This window comes from Epinephelus fuscoguttatus, linkage group LG23, assembly GCF_011397635.1.
Source record: "Epinephelus fuscoguttatus linkage group LG23, E.fuscoguttatus.final_Chr_v1".
In the NCBI taxonomy this organism is placed as follows: domain Eukaryota; kingdom Metazoa; phylum Chordata; class Actinopteri; order Perciformes; family Serranidae; genus Epinephelus; species Epinephelus fuscoguttatus.
In genome coordinates this window covers 32053002-32077276 of record NC_064774.1, presented here as the reverse complement: position 1 = coordinate 32077276, position 24275 = coordinate 32053002, and the positions used below count along the sequence as shown (strand labels likewise).

The following is a 24275-nucleotide window of genomic DNA, read 5'->3' as shown; positions in this document are numbered from 1 at the left end:
GAACCTGACACCCTCCACCACTCGGCTGCGCCTAGAAATTCTGTCCATAAAAGTTATGAACAGAACCAGTGACAAAGGGCAGCCCTGGCGGAGTCCAACCCTCACCGGGAACAGGTCTGACTTACTGCCAGCCACGCGAACCAGACTCATGCTCCTTCGGTACAGGGACTGGATGGCCCTTAGCAAGGGGCCACCAACCCCATACTCCCGGAGCACACCCCACAGGATGCCCCTGGGGACACGGTCGTAAGCCTTCTCCAGAGCCTTGAGATATCCAGGGCAAATCTCATCCACCCCCGGGGCTCCGCCGCCGCGTAGTTCCTTCACTACCTCGGCGACTTCTGCCCCTGAAATTGGACGACCTGCCCCCGAGACCCCCGGCTCTGTTTCCTCACTGGAATACGTGTTGGTGGGATAAATGAATAACGTTATTATTATTTGATGTATAGGCTGCAGATTTTTCAACTCAAGAATGCAATAATAACGTTAAAAATAATAATGAATAACGTTATTATTGCATTCTTCAGTTGAAAAATCTGCAGCCTATACATCAAATTAAAAAATGTTTTAATGTTTCGTCATCTAAAATGTGTGTCATACGTCTACGGTTTTGTGCCTTTTCCTCTAAATTTTGCTTTACTTCAGTAGCAGTGGCTAGCCTGGAGTCTCCCCGACTAGGCTAGATATGGATTCCAAATCCAAAAAAGTCTTGGAGTAGAGGATAATCTGCGGACAGATTCATTTGCTTTCACAAGCAACACTACAAAGTTAAGATACTGAATTATTATAATTAGCCCACTGCAGAGTAGCCACCTTGTAGTGGATTATATTAATCAATGCTTATTAAGACATATTTGTAATGTTGATGGGCTAATTTACAGGTAATATGCTGCTGCCTTCATTCAAATATGTTTTGCGGCTCCAGACAGATTTTTTTTCTTTTTTTTTTGGCTAATAATGGTTTTATTAATAGTAAAGGCTGCCGACTCTTGGTCTAAGATCTGAAAGTAGTTAAACTGTCCATGGCTTTGCGGCATGTAATGGTGAAAGCAGTTGGAGTGTCAGTGATAGTATTTGCGTTTTTACACACAGTGTAGGTTTATGACACAATTCATTGCTCTCCTGAAGGCAAAAATAAAAGGCAGTTACTCCTGTTACCTAAAATGAGACAGTGTAAGAGAGAGGATGAGTTAGCCAACATCTTAATGCATACGTTATCTATGGAGTGTAAAAATAGTGGGAGTGAGAAGACTTTAAATCGTTTTCTTCAAGTGAAGTCAAAGAGCTTAACCCTAAAGAAAGCTCTGTAAGTTAACAAGGCTGCTTTTAAAGCCGTCAAAATGAAATCTAGACCCATTGTGCCGCAGGTGAGAGATCCCAAGACCCTGCTAGCTCTGCCTGGTGTGCTGGTTGGAGACATGGGCAAGAAGTTGGGCCAGAATGGACTCGATAATGGGTAGGTGACAGCAGAGGAAGACGTATAACACTTAATGGATGTAGCGACAGTTTGGCAATTATGACAAAAAGTTATTTAGTTGTTTAAAGTTAAAAATTACTAACTGTAGCTTTCAGCTCTAGATTCAAACACACTTCTGTAGCTGATTTCTTTAGCTCCAGCTAATTTTACTGTTAACTTGCTTTTCCACTGCATTTTGCATGTTTTATTTTTGCATGAAGCACCTTCAGTTCATTCATGAATACAGAATGCCTCAGCTCTCAGTCATTTGGCTGACATTGTCTCATGTTATCAGATATGGTCTTGCTCAAATGGAAACAGTTCAAGCCTCTAAATGAACACTCATGTTTTACAAACCAATTTGATAAGTGCTGTCATATTAATGTTATAATTCAAAAACACATCATACATCATCCACTGATCATGTAAAGCAGTTATGTTTGTACTTCAGTGCCTCAGTAAAACAACTAGATGGGGCTATAATCATAGTTTATAGCAGAGGGATGTCAGACACGGAGGAAACATTTCAGACTGATACTAAAACAAGCAGAAAAACTGATTATCATAAAGGAGTTATCTCCAATATATCATGATCATACAGGCATTCCATGCATGGTGGGCACAAAATCCATGTACAGAGCAAGTCAGACCAGTTTGAGCTCCTACTTTGCTGTGCCTGTAATGGATTTAGCAATTGAAAGATGACAGAAAATCAGTGACGGTTTTTAGAGTTTTGTCTGTTGATGCTTGTGTTGGCTTTTACAGTAATACATAATGGGCGATACATTTTGTTATGCTTGAGCTACTTTGTAAATAAAAAGGTTAGTCTCCAGCCCTGTCCTATCAAATTCTGTCCTCTTTTAAGGTCACCAAAAATGTACAAGGTCATGGCCCCTAAGATAAAATGATTATAAGAAGAGAAGAGCATTTTCTTATTGTCATTCTTCCTTGCTAATCTTCAAAAGTTCAGCTAGATATTAGGCGTTGTGTTTCATGTCAGTGTTTTGTTTTGTGAGGATTTGGTATTAGAAGTATCAGTGTACTTTTATGAAACAGGCACACCACATCAGTATAGTTTCAAAGTATGCCCTGCCTTTGTGTTGCACACATGTTGCCTGTGTCTCTTTAACCAAAGATGGTGATTGTGTCTTTCTCCCTTCAGGTTTGCTTTGTTTCATAATGTGAGGATCCCTCGGGAGAATCTGCTGAATAAGACTGGAGATGTTACTCCTGATGGCCGCTATGTTACACCATTCAAGGTAAGTATGATTTCCGCTGGTGGCCAAAGAAAGCACTACGGAGGCATTCCAAGCACCAATTAGAGTCAAATTAAAGATGCACTACTCAACAAATAAAATAAGTAATGTGTATGGTGTCACTCATAGTCATGAACCCACAGCCAATTATCACCAACTCTGTGTTATGTTTAATGTTTAACACCTTTAGCACAACATTACTAAAAGGTGTGAATGAGCATTCATTCACCGAGGTGGGAATCCCCAGGCACCTCACAATTTGATTCAAATTCAGAGGGCAATGATTCGATTATAAAAGGATGAGCGATGCATCACGATGCTTAAGAATTATTGATGTCTATACATCATTTATTTTTTTCACCATGTGACTACTTGTTACTTTTTAAAACATAGCATACTGTATTTATAGTAATCCATAATCAGATAAACAGATGAATTTACTTGCGTACTATCTGGTCCTTGTAGAGGTCCCTTTTCCATTCAACTTTATAGCCAAAATACTTCCATACCTTTACTTTTAAACCAGTCAGACTGTATCCATCTGCGGTTGCACACACTAATCTTTGATGAAAAATATATAATTATTAAATTATTTAGGCATTAAATTAAAACAAGCTTGAAACTGCTGACTTCTGTAAAGATGAATTACAAGTTAACTCTAGCGTACCTGCTATAGAGTGTCTGGGTGCTGCACCGCTTTCGCGAATGAGTTTTGCCTCTTTCGTCCAGTCAACATCACGTTATTAATAGACATTGAGATAATCACTTGACATTTGTGAATCGATGTCAAATCACCCACATTGGGATGCATCTAAGAATCAATTATTTCCCCCACCCCTATTCATAATATGTTTTACCATATGCTGGCTACTCTGCAGTACATTCTTTATCATTATTTGGTACTTAAGGTTTGCAGTCAAAGCAAATAAATATTTCCATGCTCTATTAAATGCTCTGTTTTCCTCTGAGGATTTTTCCATTTTTAAATTTGGATTCCATGGGTGGCCTAGCAAGAGGGACTCAAGACTAGCTGGCGTTTTTGAGATTTTGCAAAATTTAGAGGAAAGGTGCCCAACTGAAGAAGTATGACACACATTTTATTTGACAAAATCCTTTAACATTTTATTTACCTGTCCATAGACTACACATTTTTACAACTGGAAAATGTAAGAATCACTTCAGGCCAACAACAGTGATTGAAATGAATGATTAAATGATTAAAACTAAAATTATTAAAATGAAAAAGAAGTTACCCAGAGTGGTTTTCTTCCCTTATAAATGATCACATAAGACACTGGCTTGCCTTGCAGAGAGGAGAAGCCAAGTTTATTATGTATGTTACTCACAGAATTAATGGTATTTAGCGATATGACCTGCCACTACTCGTCGTTTTGGATGTGTGGATGCGCACTGCTTAAGCACTTGGCGACTGAGGTGAACAAAACATAGAACAGTAAAGAAAGGGTTGGCCATATATTTAGCTGACAGAGTTACCTTAAAATATGCCAAGATTGGACAGTTAAAGCTCACAGACAACTGTCTCTCCCAGCTGAGCTGCAGCTGCCTGCCTCAGCCAAGGCAGAAACTCTCAGAGATGGACACCTACATGTGCAAAACCAAACCACCACTTAAAACTACTGTCAACTACTATGAACTGACCCTGTATTTTTATAGCAAATCCTATAAAAAAAAATGCTCCTTCAATTACAAGCCTTCAAAAATATATATAATGCATGCATTATAATGCATTCATGCACAGACAGGAATAAACAAATGCAGTAGGCAACCTCTAACTCTTTAGCAGTCAAACACTATCCTCACATTATGGCTGTTTTTCCCTGCTGCGGTGATTTAATGAGCTTTCAGGAGCTAAATCCATATGGACATGGTGAAGATGGCTGGTAATGACAACCAGGCCTGGAAAATTCCTCTGGTACCCCATGAGAGGTGTAAATAGCAAGGACAGTCTAGGGGCTTGAACCGTGAAGCTAGATAAGTGGGTCAGGCAGCTATCTCTGGGCTTAACTTTGTTTGTATCACCAAGCTGGCTCACTTTTAATCAGGGTAGATCGCCACGGTTACCTATGCTACACATTTGGAATATTTCTTCACTTCTTTGTAGCCTTACTTTTAATAATTTTGGAAATTATTTGTACTGTTTCTGCAGCTTATTCTGTCCTAATATGTGGTCATATTGTATACAGTTCAACTTGCTGAATAGCACATTTTGCTGTTGCTAAAAACCTGTGGGTGTATTCATACAAAGTATTCCACTTATTGTTCAGGTCCAGTAATTTCTGAACAACTATCTGACACATAGGGCCTATTATTATTAATAATATTAAGTATCAGTATAATATTATATTATAAGTATCAGTGATGTAGAAAATATGAGGTTGTTCTTGCTCTCACTGAACCATTGAATATGTTTGTACTGTTATCTGGTCAGTTTGACCACACTGGCTTAATCAGGATGTTTACATGCATAAGGAAAGTGGCAGAACTTCTTTAAACCATAACATTACGTTTTTATGCTTGATTGTGATTTGCTAAAGTCTGTTTTACACTGTTGGTATATTAGAAGATTGGAAGAGTCATTGTTGAAGCTGTTCTGGACAGGATTTGCATTTTGTAAGAAAATATTGGCAATGTTAGACTTTCTGGACAGATTTTTTCCCAGGTTTTTTGCAGCTTCCTTTTTATTTTCTAACACTAAAGTCTGACAAGATAACAATGAAATCAGGAGAACGTTTGCATGTCAAGGCTGTACTCCACTGTGAATCATCTGTGTGCTGTGTAAATATTTCTATTCTCTTTCATTCTGTTGTTTCTCATGTCACTCCATCGTGTCTTTCTTTCAGGACCCCAACAAGCGTTTCGGAGAGTCTCTGGGTGCCCTCTCAGGTGGCAGGGTGAACATCACCAGGATGTCTCAGATCAATCTGAACCTGGCTCTGGTTATCACCATCCGCTTCTCAGCCACCAGGAGACAGTTTGGACCCAAAGACACAGAGGAGATTCCTGTTTTAGAGTACCAGTTACAGGTCAGGACGGAGGGAAGGGATTTGAAATGTACCTAATACAGACCTTCTGTACCTGGTACAGAATGTTTCTAAAACCACATCAACAGTTAATTTATGTGCTTCTCTCATTTTTGAGAGTGGCTGTAAATGTTTACACACATTCTTTAGATATTTTTGTTTCTGTTGTTTCAGCAATGGCGTCTGATCCCATACCTGGCAGCAGCATACGCTCTTGAACATTTCTCCAAAACCATCTTCATGAACTTTGTTGAGGTCCAGATTGGACAGATGATGAGGGATAAGAGTGACAGACAAGTGAGTTAAGATGAGGTTCATGTATATGTCTATATCCAGTTATCATTTCGTATGAACTATAATCTTATATGTGTGTTTTGTGTGTATTGCAGGCAGAGATGGGCAGAGAATTGCATGCCATAAGCTGCTCCAGTAAATCACTGGGCTCATGGACTGCTCAGAGGGGGATCCAGGAGTGCAGGGAGGCCTGTGGTGGACATGGATACCTGGCCAGTCAGTCTCAAACACACACACACACACACACACACACACACATACATACACACGCACACACACACACATACTCAGAGACCTAACTACCCTCTTTGTCTTTCAGTGAACCGGCTGGGTGATCTGCGTAATGACAATGACCCAAACTGCACATATGAAGGAGACAACAACGTCTTGTTGCAGCAGACCAGCAACTACCTTTTGAGCTTGCTCTGTGCTAAACATCTCGGTCAGTCACCTACACACTGAGGGATTATTGCAAGCTTGAACTGTCACTTCTGGGTGGTGGTGGTGAGAGGTAGAGCTGTAGTTAACACCAAAATTCTTTCAAAAGGCGGATTACTTACTTGTAATTGAATGGGATGGGCAGCACAAGCAAAAACACTATTCGAAAATCATGGCAACTATTCAACAATTTTTCGAATAATCACACGGACATTTTTACAGGAAACTACAACACGGAAGTGCACTTGACTATCGACTGTAGCAACCCTATACTGCCCTCGTGCGGTTAGGAGCTGAATTGCATGTCAAATAAAAGGGGGAATAAGACGGTGAATAGTAATAGTCGATGACTATTCGAAATTCGAAAATCGTGACCCATCCCTAGTAATTGACATGATGTTCTGCAGTTGGTAGTGCTGATGTGCCCGCCGATGCCTAAGGGAATTTTTTGGTGGTAACAGTAAGGACCGGTCACAAGTATTTTACACTGCAGAATTTCAGAGCATAATCAATTGATTACACTGGAATTACCAATAAGCCAATCTATAATAATCTTTCACATCAAATGTGGTGAATTGTGATACAGGAATTCTCGCTGTTGACCAAAGCAAACCATCTTTATATTGTTTCCCTTTGAGTGACAGAAAAGAACAGAAGAGTACAAAATGAAGGAAGCTATCATATTAGCTGTGTTGCACCATCTGACTGTATTTAGCCTCCTTTGTTGGAGTGTAAATTGCTCCACAGCAGAGTACAAATATGCCTCTCAAAGTAACAGTTTTGAGTAATGTTCCTGTTAGCGACGGCAAACCAGAAATTTTGGAGACATCTATCCCATCCTTGTGAACATGATATCTTAAGAACGCCTTCATTCAACAACGCCTTCATTCAACAATGAACCAATTAGTTTTTGGTTGTCAAAGGTCAAGGTCAGTGTGACCTCACAAAATGTGTTTTTGGCCATATTTCAAGAATTCATATGCTAATTATGACAAAAAAGCAAATAATGAATAATGAAGTGATGACATTTTATATTGAAAAGGTTCTAGTTTGTCATAAATTTTCCACGTTATTCAAAGTATATATCCAAGCATTTTTTCTTAAAAAATTACGAAGGTAATCTAGGAAATTCTGATTTTTTTCTTTGAATATTACATCACTCCCCAGGCTCTGTTGTTTTGTTGTTTTTCTTTACCCACAATGGCCCTAATATGCTGTTATCCTTTCTTCTGTGCACCATAAGGGAACTTAATGTTTCAGCTGTTACTCTGTCTGGTTTCAGATGGTGTGCGGATTGAGTCTCCACTTCACACTGTGGATTTCCTGGATGATTCCCACAAGATCCTTGAAAGCAAGTTTGCAGCAACAACAGTGGAGGCGTGTATGGACTCAGCAGGTATTGTCAGAATTAGGACTGCACGATTATGGCCAATGTGATAATCACGATCATTTTGATCAATATTGAGATCATGATAGGTTTTACAATTATTAATTGATTTTAGGGACAAAATGTTGTTATTGCACATTCACATTTAAATAAATAATAAAAAATATTGTGCTGCATTCCTGCTAATGTGCAAATCTTTGCATCAGAGTGAAACTGTTTTTTACTCACAGTTTGTCTCCTAAAATATAATTAAAATTGTACCAAAACCTGCCTACATTCCTGCTGTTTAACACATCTTTGCATCAAAAAAAGAATTAAAATAAGGCTCTGACATAAAAGTACTTATTGTCTTTGGCCAAATAGAATTCGACTGCATTGGTTATTACAGTCTGGCATTGGGAGCTGGCTGGATTCGGTGATGTGCTGCACAGCGTCACTGACTCTGGGATAGTACAGTGATTCATCAAAGGAATGTCAGAAATATTCTTCTTCTTGGCCTTCATGCATTTCTTGCTCTGCAGTTCGTAGTGTTTTCTTCAAGTTAGATGTATAACTTTGCGGCACAGACACAAATCTCTACACTCTATAAGTCAAAATACTTATGTGGAACACACATTTTAAACATCAGTATTGCATTTAATTATGAGAAGCCAAAATCATGATCAGAATTTACATTCAATTAATTGTGCAGCCCTAAACCAGAGTTCAAAAGAGATTATTACCAAAGTCATTATTATTATATTATATAAACATTTAAGAAGTTACTTAAATGCCACTTATATAAGAATGTCACTGATTATAGAGTGATTCCTCAGTTTAACCCAGTGAGAATACTCTTTGTTCTTCATGTCAGTGCCGCTGGCTGCCTTTAAGTGGCTGGTGTGTTTCCTGCTGGAAGAGAGCCACAAGAAGCTGGAACAGCAGAGAGCTGCGGGAAAGGATGAGTTTGAGGCCCATAACAACAGCCAGGTGAGACACACACACACACACACAGACACACACACACACACACACACACACACACACACACACGCACAGAACCACGGAGCATACATCAGGGGGCACAAAGATTAAGAATGAACAACCACACAAAAGCACAACTGTAAAAACACACAAAATGACTGCAAAGAGACACAATACGACCAAAAAAGGCACAAAATGACTACAACGACATATAAAACCACAAAAAGACACACCAGGACTGTAAAAAGACACAAAACGACCAAAAAAGACACACAACAACTACAAAAAGACAAAAGACTACAAGGAGACACACAATAACTATAAAGAAACACAAAACAAAACAACAAACAAACAAACTGACAACTGAACAACCACACAAAAGCACAACTGTAAAAACACACAAAATGACTGCAAAGAGACACAATACGACCAAAAAAGGCACAAAATGACTACAACGACATATAAAACCACAAAAAGACACACCAGGACTGTAAAAAGACACAAAACGACCAAAAAAGACACACAACAACTACAAAAAGACAAAAGACTACAAGGAGACACACAATAACTATAAAGAAACACAAAACAAAACAACAAACAAACAAACTGACTTCAGCGACATAAAACGACTACATAGACAAAAAAGACTACAAAGTGACAGAAAATGACCAAAAAAGACACAAAATGACTACAAAGAGACACAAAACAAAAAGAAGACACACAACTGCAAAAAGACACAAAACACCTTCAAAGAGACATAAAACGACCATTAAGAGACAAAAAATGACAAAAAAGACACAGAATGACCACAAACAGACAAAACAGCTACAATGAGACATAAAACAACCACCCAAAGACACACATCTACAAAAAGACACAAAACACCTACAAAGAGACATAAAATAACCACAAATCATGAAAAAACACAAAAAGACACGACTGCAAAGAGGCACAGAATTACCAAAAAAGACACAAAATGACTACAGGCACAAAACAACCAAAAGAGACACAAACCAACTGCTAAAAGACACAACAAAACAACTGCAAAGAAACACAGAATGACTGCAAAAAGACACAAAACACCTTTAAAGAGAGACAAAATGACCAAAAAAGGATACAAAAGGACCACAAAAAGACACAAAATCACCAAAAAGCCACAAACAAGTACAAAGAGACACTAAACAACCTCAAAGAGATGCAAAATGACTAAGAGATTTAGAACTATAAAAGGATGCATTCTGACGACAGATGCAAAACAACGATGCAAAAAGAGGCTAAACTGCTCAGCAGCTTCAGCCGCATATTACAACTTATCTTCTCACACAGTTTACTGTCTGTTCAGTGACAGATGCGACCTGAAATGTAGTAAGTATGATACATATGGTAAAAAGTACTTAAGTAAAATTAGTTTTCAAAAGTATTCAAAAAAGTAGAAATAAACAAAAAATGACTTTCAGTAACAATAGTAAATGTAATTTGTTACATCCACCCCGGTCAGGAGATATGATACAATGATAACTGAGATAGGGGTGTAACGGTACACAAAAATCTCGATTCGGTACATACCTCGGTACACAAGTCACGGTTCATTTTTTTTTTCGGTACAGTAATGAAAAAAATAGACAACTATTAACTATCTTTTACTTATTGGTAACCTTATTAAAACATACCACCACAGCAGTTAACTCTTTTTACACAATTTTTGAATGCAACAAATATATATAAAATCCTGCTTTTTCACATTGTTTGAATGAAAATAGAAATATAAAAGTGAAAAATAAAATCTTGCTGTTTTTTTAACACATTTTTTGAATGAAAAATATAAATATACATTTCTGCTTAAACAGTTCTACTCAGTTAAAATAAAACGTATAGTGCAGCTGGTCAGCTTTAAAGCCTGCTCAGATTCAGTTTTACTAGGAACTTACTTAGCTTTCCCACTTTGTTAAAGTGCAGTAAACAAAACATGCTTATATCTAAAGTGCAGCTTAAACAATTTTACTCAACTCCAATGGCGTTGGTTATTTCTTTAGTGCGATGGTCAGGGAAACGCTCTTTCTTTTTAAACGACGACAATATCGTAGTTTGCACCAGATTGCTTTTTCTAGTCATGGTTAATATTCAAACTCGGGTGGTGTCGCTTTAGATGCGTTAGCATGTTAGACGTGTTTCCAAGTACATACCCAACCGCTGTTCTGCAGTGTCGGCACACTGCTTTGGTTTTGTCAACTTGTTTATTTCCATCTTCGTATTTTACCCTGAAACCAAAGTGTTCCCAAACGGAAGACTTAAGGTTTGCAGGTGGGTCTTCAGTTTCGTCAGGCTCATTTGCCATGTTGTCAAAATGCGAGAATGCGCTGCACAAAGTGAAAGCGGAGATCTACGGGACTCGGTCCGTCACTCAATTATATCCATCGGGGAACTAGATATTTTAAATGGTTCGGCTCGCAAAAACGGAATTAAAATAAAACAAAATAAAATAAAATAATATCCTGCACCCAATAATTTGGTACAGGGTTGTGCCGAACCGAAAGTCGCGTACCGAACGGTTCGACACAAATACATGTACCGTTACGGCCCTAAACTGAGACTGATCATTCAAGGGTTATGTGGCCAAATCAGAGGCAGCCTTAAGCTTAATTGGAAATTGTCTCATCCCCCCTGTATCAGTATTGCCATCAAGCTGTGTTATGGTTGTGTAGAGGATTCATAAGAATTTCACTGAGCATATTATGGCATTCTTTCTTCCTTTTGTGGAGTAGAAGCCAATAATCTCCATTTAGGATGTAAATTAAAGCAGTATTTGTGATGTCTTATCAGAACTGATGTTCACAGAAGATTTAGCTTCATGTTTTGTCTCCATGCTTACTTATTAAAAACAGCAATACATGGTGTTCAGCTAAATGGAAGTGAGTTTTTGACTGTCTTTGCGGAGTCTCTGCTGCTGTCATCTGGTTTGTGTTATTATGTCACAGATGCAGGCTGGAGGTCACAGTGTCAGACGGGTGTGTGTTGTGGTTCTGGGAAATGTGTGTGTCACTGGTTTCAGTGATTTAATTCACTTGTTTTTGTGAGCAATAATGTGACGTGCAATAATGTTCGTTGTAAAAATTTAACAGTCCCCAGAGGGTTAGGCATTCATTATGTTGGTTTATGGGTGTGTGTACATGAGCAGTTTTTACAAAGATGTTTGATTAGTTGTGTGTGATAAATCTGTACTTAATAAGTTATCTCTCCATTACTAAGCAACTTTAAAAAACACTTTCATGTCATGTCATTCATAGTGCAGTTGTTGCAGCATTTTTAACCAAATGGAGGAAAAATTACAATCCACAAGCTAATTACAATCCAATATTATCCTCTTGAGGGTCGTGGGGGGCTGGAGCCTATCCCAGCTGACACTGGGTGAGAGGCAGGGTACACCCTGGACAGGTCGCCAGACTATCGCAGTGCTAACACATCAATAATCATTCACAGTCACATTCACACCTACGGACAATTTAGAATCACCAATTAACCTATCCCCAACCTGCATGTGTTTGGACTGTGGGAGGAAGCTGGAGTACCCGGAGAAAACCCACGCTGACATGGGGAGAACATGCAAACTCCGCACTGAAGGGCTCCCTCCTGGGATTGAACCAGGAAACCAGGAAGGCGACAGTGCTAACCACTACACCACCGTACTGCCCTTTAGACCAAAATACGATACCTGATTTAGACTCTCAGTTGATGTAGAGAAAGTACCACTTACCTATGTACACATGGTTGTGTACATTGAACTGTGATAATAGTGACTTAATGTGGTACTGCCTTCCTTTGTTCACCTGAGTTTATAGCAAAAAATCAAAAGTGTGCTACAAATGTTCACCCTTTGTGTGTTTGTGGCCGTGTGTTTAGGTTTACTACTGCCGCTCCCTGGCCATCACCTACGTGGAACACTGCTGCCTCCAGAGGTTTCATGAGCTGATTACTGATGAGCACACACCAGCTGGTCTCAGACCTGTACTCAGCAAGCTGTGTGCCCTGTATGGGCTGTGGAGCCTCAGCAGCCACACAGCCTCACTTTACCAGGGTGTGTACTGTATTCCACATACTGCATGCATCAACAGATAATACTTTACATGGTCTTAATACATATTTTCATTCCCGTACAGGTAATTACTTGAGTGGAAGTAAGCCTGCAGAGTTGATGCAGACGGCCATTCTCACTCTCTGCTCTCAGGTACACAAACATCCCATCCTTTGCATGTCCTAGTTACACAGTTTTATTCTATTTTACAGAGTTTATTGTTATTAGGTTCCTTTCTTGTCCTTCTGTACTTCCCGCCTGTCTTTATAAAGCTGAATGATGACATCATGGCTACAATAGATGCTGCTCTGGTATTGGTTTAAAGCTCAGTCTAATCTGCTCTGTGTGTGTCTTCTCCAGCTGAAAGATGATGCAGTAGCATTGGTGGATGTTCTTGCACCTTCTGACTTCATTCTTAACTCACCCATTGGCAACGCTGATGGACAGGTAAAGACATACAAACACACAAAGCCTAGTCACAAGAATAAATGATACAATAATTGTCATGTCGTACCAACACAGTTAGAGAGCTTTTGACAGGTGTGGGGATACTTTTTTAAATTATTTATTAGTTCAGAGGCACTATCATATACTGCATACTGCCTTAATTATTCTTAAAAATGTATCTGTTGAGAATACACATTGTTTGGTCTAAACCTGACGTCAGCCTCATGGAGGTCATGTTTCAATGTCAAATATACCTGATTTGTTGTAACCATTAGGACTTAATTTTAATTCACCATCTTAGCAAACCAATTAAATACTCAAAGGAAACTGTTAAACTATTCAACACAATATCAGTGCTAATTGCATTTAAACCCAACTTATCTATGGAGTCTCAACTATACTGTAATGAAATGTGTTTTAAATTAATTAATTAATTGGAGATCAAAATGACAGGCTTTTAAAGTGCAGGAACGTTACAGTGGTAAATGGAGTTACAGAGTAAAAATAGACAGCCTTTTTAAAATGTCAGACTGTATTGATATTCAATTATTGATTGAACACGTAAAGACAAAGTAAAGAAAAATAATCAGAAATCGATGGATAATTTAGAAATTAGGTGGCACAATTGATTGGTGACGTATATATTATTGGATGATATGAAACTCAGCTGATAATTAATTTTCAAAAATTGTTCTTGTGAAAAAAAAAACCCCGCTAAAGGCAAGTTTACAATAAATCACTATCTTTTCTTCTAGTGATGGTAAAGGCTCTTTAAATGTTGTTGTATTAGAAAAATAAACTTGTCAATCCAAAGATATGGATTTATATTCTTCTTCACATTTTTGCATGAATAGTATAGGTATTGCTAATCGTCACAGTAAACAGGTGTTTATCTTTACCATACTTGTGTACTTATTGGAAAAAATACATTAAATTAGGGCTGGGCGATTAATCGAATTTTAATCTCAATTACGATTTTGGCTTCCCACAATTATGAAAACAGGATAATCGAAATGAAGTGATTATTGTGCTGCATGCCGTGGTGGTGTGTTGCGCTTTGTCTTGTGTTGTAAAAGCAACATATCCTTCCTTCCCCGGCAGCTGTGTGTCTAAACAGTTTCTGTTTCAGCTCGTGTTGAGAGGGAATAGGGAGTCGCGCGGCACATTTCTCCAGTGTTTTGAATTTGAAGCTACTTGAAGAAGATGACAGAGAAGTAAGGTAAAACTAAGGTGACAGGGCGGGATGCTGTTAAGTAACATGTTCGCTGCTGTTTGTGTTAAATTGAGAACTTATTCTACAAATTTGTCAGCGGTTTTGAGCTGGGAGAGCTTTTTACAGCGGTGATGCAGAGCTGCGTGCACAAAGCAGACACGCACACACACAGGCAGGAGGAGTAAAATCATCCCACAGATCATCGCACGAATCGATCTTTCTTACTCTTAACTTATGTGTAGCAGAAGAAGCAACGGCCCATTTAACCAGGAACACATGAAAAGCTTTGTGCTATAAATCCATGAGGTTATCGGCTCTGTGTGTGATTATAAACAAGCAGAATCACCTGGTGACAGGTGTGCTGTTGTATTGTGTTGTGTCATGCCACTTTTAATTCTGCAATGCCAGCACGCGGTGTATAAGGACAAACTGGGGCGGCTTTGATCAGTGAATAATCGTGTTTAATAATCGTGATTTCAATGCCAGTCAAAATAATCATGATTATTATTTTTGCCATAATCGCCCAGCCCTACATTAAATATTGTAAAATTTTGTTTCATTTAAAAAAAATGTTTTAGTTGTTCAAAATTGATCATTTATCATCAAATCGATAATTATTTTAGTTCACACCCTCGGTTCCACTGAACCTAGTGTGGACACATCCCCACTAAATAAAACTTAAATAAATATTATTGTTTCCAATAATTGAATCTCCGCTAAAAAAAACAATTTGGTAACTGCATATGAAAAAATATTTCACAATAAATTACTGCCTCTTTTGAACTCTAGGGATGGTGAGGCTTTTTAAATGTTGTATTAGAAAATTAATCTCCAACAGGGTAAACAAACATGTACTTATCGTTACAGGTTCTATAATGCCATATTTGTGCCTCTCTATGTATAAACAAATTAAATGTGATAAAATTTGTTTAATCAAAAAAGCAATAGTTGTTTGAAAATTGACCATTGATCATTACATTTATCATTATCTTAGTGGCACACTCTGGACTCCATACTGTACATACCCTCAGTTCTACTGAACCCAGTGCACACACATCTATACACAAACAAACTAAAAACAAACAGAATTTTACTTGGGGATGCTTTTTGTTAAATCAATATTGTCATTGTATTTTTTTTTTCATAAATTGTGCAAGTATAACTGTGTACTCTGTACACAAACCAACAGTCATCACAGTGAGTCAGTAACAAGCCATACAGTTGTTTTCCCTCTCAGTCACTCCCCATTCCCCAGTAGGCCCACTGTGGAACATTTAGTCAGTCAGGTTAAGTCTCATTACGGGAAGAAGACCAGAGAGCTTTGGCTGCTGTCTCTCCCTCTTCCAGGAAAACACATCCAGCGTTGTGTTTGGTCATGAATTGTGTTTGACAATTGTTGACAGTGACCCTCTCTGCACTGTCTGAGAACCTACCTTTTTCATAAGAAGGCTCAACTAATGTTTGTTTAGCCTAAGAAATGAAGACGTCATGCAGACCCACAGAGGATTCTGTTCCTCTGTGTCAGCATCAGGCTTTGTCAGATTTATTTATGTGGCAGATTTGGTCTTAGATACTTAATCTGTAATATCAGGCAAGTTTGAGAAAGTTTATAGATTTATAATGATTTAACCACAGACTTCCATTCTGTCTCTACTGCATTACATTCTCCTTCATCCTTCTTACTTGAAAAACATTTAAAATAGTACAAGGACTCTCAGGGGGTCTTAATTATGGATAGGTCGGTTAGGAGGATTAGAGGAAGGCCTTAGACTAATGGGCAGAACTGTGTAGAAAATACATTCCCAGGCAATAGAAGGTTCAAGTTTGTTTCACATTCTGGAGAGTTTTTTTATACATTAACATCTTATTAACTTTTCCATGAGAGCGGGGATTCTGTATCATCAGCAGGGTTCCCGCAGATCCTTAAAGAGTCTTGAAGGGCATTGAATTCATAAATCTAAAAATAAATCTTAAATCAGAATTTTTAAAGTCTTAAAAATGCTCAGACATAAGAGTTGGTTAAATCTTTTTTTTTTCTGATGGTACAATATAAAATCTCAAAATAACTGTTGACATCTTTTTATACCTCAGCACCAGCAATAGCCATGGCTGGAAGCATTATGTGTTCAGGTTGTCTGTCCATCCCTCCATCCGTACATACATCCCTCTGTATGTACCTACTTCCAATCCTTGTTAACATGATATCTCAAGAATGCCTGAAGGGAATTTCTTTAGATTTGGCACAAATGTCCACTTGGACTCAATGATGAAGTAATTAGTCTTTGGTTGTCATAGGTCAAAGGACAAGGTCACTGTGACCTTGTCTGTCTCATACTTGTGAATGTAATAGCTCGAAAATACCATGAGGGAATTTCTTAAAATTTGGCACAAATGTCCACTTGGACTCAACGATGAACTGATAAGATTTTGGTGGCCAAGACTCAAAGGTCAAGGTCACTGTGACCTTGCATCCATCTAATTTTTGTGAATGCACTTTCTCAGGAACAGCTTGAGGGAATATCTTTCAAATTTGGCACAAATGTCTACTTGGACTCAACAATGTACTGATTAGATTTTGGTGGTCATATATCAAAGGTCAAGGTCATTGTCACCTTGTCTGTCTCATTCTTGTGAATGTGATATCTCAAGAATACCTTGAGGGAATTTCTTCAAATCTGGCACAAATATCCACTTGAACTTAACGATGAACTGATTAGACTTTGGTGGCCAAAGGTCAAGGTCACTATGACTATGACATCTGTCTCATTGTTGTGAACATGATATCTCAAGAACACACTAACATTTACTTGGACTGAAGAATAAACCGATTAAAAGTTTGTGGTCAAAGGTCAAGGTCAGATTGACCTCACAAAACATGTCTTTGGCCATAACTCAAGAATGATCAATAAGCTAGTTATGACAAAATGTCACAGAAATGCCCAATAGGATAAAATAATTAGGTGATGGCGTTTTACATCCGAAAAGTCAAAGGTCAACTTGACTGTGACATCATAATGTTCTGCATGAGACCCTTCTCATCAAATCTCAATGTCGTAACTCAGGGACAGAGGGGTAGACATTTGGCCAGAAACTGAATTGGTGACACTAATTTTGGGTATCCACCATCACACTGTGCCGATTGTATAGATCTTCTGTTCTACAAGAGACAAGATGTGTGTGAAGTATCCATGTTTTCACAGACATGGATGTAAACTGTAAGAGAAATCTGACTGGTGCATACAACCGCGGGGTGGCAATTCTAGTTTGTTTTCAACTGTCTTTTAGCTAGCTATCACTTTACCCCGGATGACATGAGGAACTCCAAATTTGATTAAAATTTGCTAGTTAAGATTTCACGGCATGGCTGGAACATTTTTTAAACTTGGCACGATGGGAATCAAGGTGGTGGAATCCCCCATGCAGAAACAGAGTCACAAACAAAAAATTGCCAAGAAAACTCACTAGCAAACGTCAGGTACATTCTCATCTGTGTGGTTTGGCTTTCTTTTTCTTTTTGTATTATCTTTGGTGTCACTTTAGAGAGGCTTGCTAACACTGACAGCAGTGCTGTCAACTTAATGTTAAATAATGATGATGATGTGAGGGAAGGGTAACCATGGTAACCGAAGGGTACATGTGCTGTATTATGACAGTAACTACCAGGAGAGGCAAAAACTTTAGGTAGTGTGTGTGCAACCAGGCACTGATCATTTTAGTTGAGATGTAGTGTTGCATATTCCAAAACAAAGCTGTGTATCACATTACCAGAAACCAATTCAGATTGCCTCAGATACAAGTCATGATGATTTATGATTAATCTTGATTATATTTGAGGTAGTAAACGTGCAAATAGTCACTTCCACACAGCACAGGAGGGAATTACACATAGCTCTTGACCATGGTCGTGTGTCATGTCCTCCTCACCCTCTTTCCTGTAAACTTAAAACGACAACAACAACAACAACAAAATAATAACAGTATAGTGAAGCATATATGAAGCAGAAATATCAAAACAATCCAAAAAGATAAACAGCATCAGTCTGTCAAGTTAGTCAGCAGGCCGTCCTGCTGTGAATCACTCTCCAGAATCTCCATTAACGCACATAAACAAACTTCATGTTTAGCTGCGGTCACACCCAAATTCATAGAGAGCCATAATTCCTCAGATTTGTTTGGGTTCCTCATCTTATATCAGGAAGACATGACATTTGGAAGGCCAGTAGCATGTTTATAGTATCCTCAAGATGACAGCTTTGCCTCCTCTTGTGGTTGGTGTCGATCTAAAATGCACTTTGATTACAGGTTTGATGTCTGGTTAGACAGGAAGTGAAGATGACAACTCAGATTATACAGGGAGGGAACTGTATCATATCAAAACATGGTATGAAGATGTCCACCCACACCACAACCAAATATTCACAGATTCAATCCCCTTGTCTTCGATGTGTATGTGTTCAACATATGCATCAATCCTGTTTGAAAGCTGTATGAGGAAATGGTTCCCGTGCTCAAGCAGAATGAATTTTTTTTTTTTGCCTCCACACCAGCGATAACTGTGGCTAGAGGCATTATGTTTTCAGATTGTCTGTCCATCCGTACGTCTGTATGTCTGTCCATCCCATTCTTGCCAATGCGATATCCCAAGAAAGCCTGGAGGGAATATCTTTAAATTGGCTTAAATGTCCACTGACTAGATTTAGGTGGTCAAAGGTTAAAGTCACTGTGACCTTGCATTCATCTCATTCTCAGCAACAAAATTAATCTTTGGGAATTTCTTCACATTTGGCACAAACGTCGACTTAGACTAAGAGATGAACTGATTAGATTTCGGTGGTGAAAGGTCAAGGTCACTGTGACCTTGGCTGTCTCATTCTTGTGAACGTGATATCTCTAGAACACCTTGAGGGAATTTCTTCAGATTAAACACAGATGTTCACCTGGACTCTGCAATGAGCTGACTAAATGTTGGCGTCAAAGGTCAAGGTCACTGTGACCTTGCATCTATCTTGTTCCTGTGAACGCAGTATCTCAAGAAGGCCTTGAGGGAGTCTCCTCAAATTTGGCACAAACATCTACTTAGACTTAAGAATGAATTGATCAGAATTTAGTGGTCAAAGGTCAAGGTCACTGTAACCTTACAAAACATGTTTTGGCCATAACTCAAGAATTCACACACTAATACACTAGTTCTTCATAAAACACTTTTCTGGCCATTGCTCAACATTACAAGTCAGAAACAGAGGAAGAGACATTTGGTCAGATACTGCATTGCACACTAATCTTGGGTGTCCACCTTGAAACTGTGCTGATTGTATAGATCTTCTGTGCTGTGGGGGGAGATGTCAAGCATCTATGTTTAGATAGGAAGTGGAATAGGTTACATGCAACAGAAGATTGGAAATAGATCATTACTTTTTTCTCAACAGTGAGCAAATTAAAACCTCTTCTCGTTGTTTCTCTTTCACCTAGCTTTACAAGAACCTGTGGTCGACAGTGATGCATGGCAGCCAGGTGCTGGAGCGGCCATCCTGGTGGAAAGAGTTCTGCTCAGACAAGCCTGTGGTCGGATCCCTCCATCCGAAACTCTAAAACCCACTCTCAACTACAAGCCTGTAACTTTATGTGTAATTCTAAATGCAATTTTAAATGGAATGTTCATATGTACACAACTTTTTGCCAAAACCCACTACAGTACAACACTGCACATGTCAGTTAAGGCCCAGCTTGATAATTATTGTAAGAGTCCAAAATTTTTAATAGAGCATACATTTTGAAGTATTATTATAAACGCTGGGAATCCTGTACACTCTGAAGAACTCTAGATGAACTTAGGAACTCTTGAACCACGGTCCAACGCTAAACAAATTAGAAAGACCTAATCTCAATAAAAAGATACAGGTATTTGCTTATGAATGTAAAATCTGTAGGCAGCAGGACAAGATATTGGTATTGGAAGCGTTCTGCTTTCTGTTTGTAGTCCAAGTAGTACTGACCAATCATGCAGGTAAACAGCTCGTGTGAGAGCAAAAGAGGTGGAACACATTGGCCAGAATGCATCCCAGAATCCATCAACTATCATCTGATGACTATTTAGCATTTTATAAAAATGTATCTGCATTTATATGCAGATAGCATTCTGGTTATATTTTTGCATCTCAAGTTGCTAATCAATCCGTAAACAATGACTGGTGCATGTAAGAGGAAGTCTTGGCCTGGATATCTACTGGCTAAACTGGAACCCTTGAAATATTAACCATTGCCCCCAGGTGTTAAATTGCCATCAAACCGATAGCTGATTGGTTCTGACAATGGAAAGACGTCAATACAGTCCACTGATGGACACGCTCAGGAACACACCTAGAAACTTTGGACCTGCTCACTAGCACATTGTCCAAACTCTGATACTTTAAAATATTATGACCACCACATCAGATTGGATTCTGAGCTGGATCTTCCAAAGCTGTCTAACTCAAATTAAATTGCAGGTTTTGCAGGTATGCAACAGTATACCATGAATCTTCTATTAAAAGCCTAGTCCCAATTAAACGCCCAGTCCCTTTTACTAGCCCTGTGTGGCTACGCATTTTGACAAATAAAGGCCTGTCTCCATTAGACGCCTGGTCTGGTTGCCAAGCAGGTCAGTTTTTAAATAGAAGTTCTTTGAATGTATAAAACCAGGTTGTTGGCTACCTCACGTGTCCATTACCCTTTAAATTATTCATATTCCTTTAGTCTGTAAGGGTCCTCAGATCAAAAGAATCAAAAGAGGTTTTCATAAAACAATATTCACAACTTGGATTAATTTTTAACAGGACAAAGTGGTGTTGTGTCTGTATGCTGGGTGCCGTAATCCTCAAGTGCTGTAACACTCTCTTTCTCTGATGCACCATCGCAGCTAGATCATTTTAATGATCTTTAAGTAAGATATTATCCGAAGCCTAAATTTTGACAAGTAATATTCATACTGGTTTAAATAAACAATTTAATGGTATTTCCTGATCTTTGTTGAACAACAGTTTTTTGTGAAAGGAATTAAAATCCTGTTCCATATAGATGTCTGTCCCAAATACAGGCCTGTTGATTTCAGGGATTTAAGCAAATAACAGCAAGGGCTATTAATTGAAGTTATACGGTACTTATCTATGTTGTGAATTATGTGTCAGTTCCTCAAAATTTTGTAGTTTCTCTATCTCCAGAAAACGAGAGAAATTCTGTGCCACTCCAATATTCCATTTTAAACTGTATTAACAAAAAGAGGTAGTGCTCTGGCACTGTCTGTCATTGGCTTACATCGAGTCTAACAGCTGGGTAGCGACTGTGACACAGCACAAAAGAAGACAGATTTTTCAATTTCGAGCTCAGACAGCAGGTTCACACCGCTGCAACTTTTCTCTGCAACATTCCAAAATGATTCTTGGTGTGTTTCTTTGGTCTAAACTGGGCTTAAGTGATGTGCATCTTATTCTTCAACACCACTGCTAACAAAACACTGTCTGGCCTTAGCTTGTAAGCTAAAGTTAGTGGCATACTTGTGTTCAGAAAACTGAATTGTGTGCTCCAAGATGGCACTCTATTCAACCTGATGTACTGTGAGTTACTAACCTGGCACATGCAGCAAAAAATAATTATGTCCAGCCACAGGCGTCCTGTGGGTATTTCTGTCTGTTATTTCTGAACATGTCAAAAACATACTGACCCTTACTGAAGACTGTGATTGCCTCAACAAATTAGAAACCTCATAACTGAGTACACATTGAAGTGTGATTTTTATATTTCTTGTATTTCAGAGTTGTTGATTGATAATTGTTAATAATTTAATCTGTTGAGGATGTACAGTTCCATATGACTCTGTAAAGAATGATCACAGTTCTGTAGTAGTGTTTTAATATAAACACAATGCTAATTAAATCTGTTGACTAATACAACAGATTTTGTGATAGTCTCTCTTACGACAAATGTAAGATCAGTTCCATATTTTTTATTCTAGTGAATCCTGAAAAACTCCATTTAAAAAATTAAAAAAAAAAAAATGTATATATATATATATATATACATTTTTTTTTTTTTAATTTTTTTTTGGGGGGGGGGGGGGCGGCACAGTGGTGTGGTGGTTAGCACTCTCGCCTCACAGCAAGAGGGTTGCCGGTTCGATCCCGGGCGTGGGAGCCCTTCTGTGCGGAGTTTGCATGTTCTCCCCGTGTCAGCATGGGTTCTCTCCGGGCACTCCGGCTTCCTCCCACAGTCCAAAGACATGCAGACTGGGGACTAGGTTAATTGATAACTCTAAATTGTCCGTAGGTGTGAATGTGAGCGTGAATGGTTGTTTGTCTCTATGTGTCAGCCCTGCGATAGTCTGGCGACCTGTCCAGGGTGTACCCCGCCTCTCGCCCGATGTAGCTGGGATAGGCTCCAGCCCCCCCGCGACCCTCAAGAGGATGAAGCGGTTAGAAGATGAATGAATGAATGAATGAATGAATATATTTTTTTTAAAGGACCATGCTGGTGTTTTCAGACCAGTCAGTCCTATGGGCTTACAATTTACATAGGCAACAGCTGTTTCCCAATCACAGCAAGTGTTGTTGTAATGTAATGTCATCATGGGGGGCTAATTTGTATAATATTTCACAAAACGTGGATTTTCGTATGTTATCATATGAACCGTTATATGAGGATACGTTGTAATAATTTCAACTCACAACCCAGTCTAGCAAGCTTGCAAGCTGAGTACTGCTGTCAGCATGTACAGTCTTGTTGAGCCGTAATAAGTGAGTTAAATTAAAAACAAATTAGATGTTGAGTTTATTTACAGCAATAGTTACACCAGTGTTTTGTTCATCTACAAGCTGAAGTGAAGTCAAGTCAGTTTTACTTATGTAGTGCAAAATCATAACCAAAGTTCTTTCAATACATTTTTCATATAGAGTGGGTCCACCACTGTACTGTGTAATTTATGGAGACCCAATGATTCCTCAATGAGCAAACACTTGCAACGGTGGCAAGGAAAAGCTTCCTTTATCAAGAGGCAGAACCCCTAAACAGATCCAGGCTCTAGGTGGACAGCTGTCTTCTTTGACCAGCTCCTGTAGCAGTTTATCTGCCCTCCCTCTAAGTAACTGACTGAGGTGACAAATACTACTGTATAAATACATGAAAATGGGCTTGTAAACATACTGTAGTTGATTTCTTCTCCTCCACCTCTCAGAAGTGTCTTTTTGTGGGACACAAAACTCACTGTGCTCGACTTATTTGTAAAGACTGGATTTAGAGAACCTTTACCATTTATAGTATCAGCCGTCTGCCCAAAAACCAAAACCCTAAATTACAGGTTCGCATGTGACAGTCAGCAAAATTAAGATGTTGCTTGGAATAAGTGAAGAGGGAAGACAGATGAAGACACGAGGGGAAGGATGAAGAAGGAAGGGGGGAAAGTAGAAGGCATTCTGCCAGATGTGAACGAACTCCGAGGCAATCATTCAGGATGATTAATAGTGACAGACATATTTTAGTGACTGTAAGACACATCACTGGACCTCAGATCTGAGCCCAGATTTTTTGCTGTTAAATCATAAAGATTTTTAAAAAGTAAACGTTTTCACCAACAAGGTTTATTCAACACTAAATCCAGCTGTCTTTCTGCCAGCTCTCCAACAAACACGCAACACCAGAATGATGAATAGATGTTAACTCACTTTGCATTGTGAAGCAATAAAT

At 38.7% G+C, this 24275-nt stretch overlaps 1 protein-coding gene across 1 annotated transcript in view; it reads left to right on the top strand.

Moving 5' to 3' along the window:
- The window catches only part of acox3 (acyl-CoA oxidase 3, pristanoyl), a 36788-nt gene extending 15233 nt beyond the window's left edge, over positions 1-21555 (top strand). Inside the window, exons 8-19 of the mRNA XM_049568828.1 lie at positions 1368-1456; positions 2619-2715; positions 5574-5756; positions 5928-6050; positions 6143-6263; positions 6367-6489; positions 7768-7881; positions 8726-8841; positions 12733-12907; positions 12990-13057; positions 13265-13351; positions 20034-21555. Coding sequence (XP_049424785.1) covers positions 1368-1456; positions 2619-2715; positions 5574-5756; positions 5928-6050; positions 6143-6263; positions 6367-6489; positions 7768-7881; positions 8726-8841; positions 12733-12907; positions 12990-13057; positions 13265-13351; positions 20034-20153 — 1416 coding nt within the window. The 3' untranslated portion in view covers positions 20154-21555. The remainder of the gene's footprint in view (positions 1-1367; positions 1457-2618; positions 2716-5573; positions 5757-5927; positions 6051-6142; positions 6264-6366; positions 6490-7767; positions 7882-8725; positions 8842-12732; positions 12908-12989; positions 13058-13264; positions 13352-20033) is intronic.
- The last annotated feature ends 2720 nt before the right edge of the window (positions 21556-24275 follow it).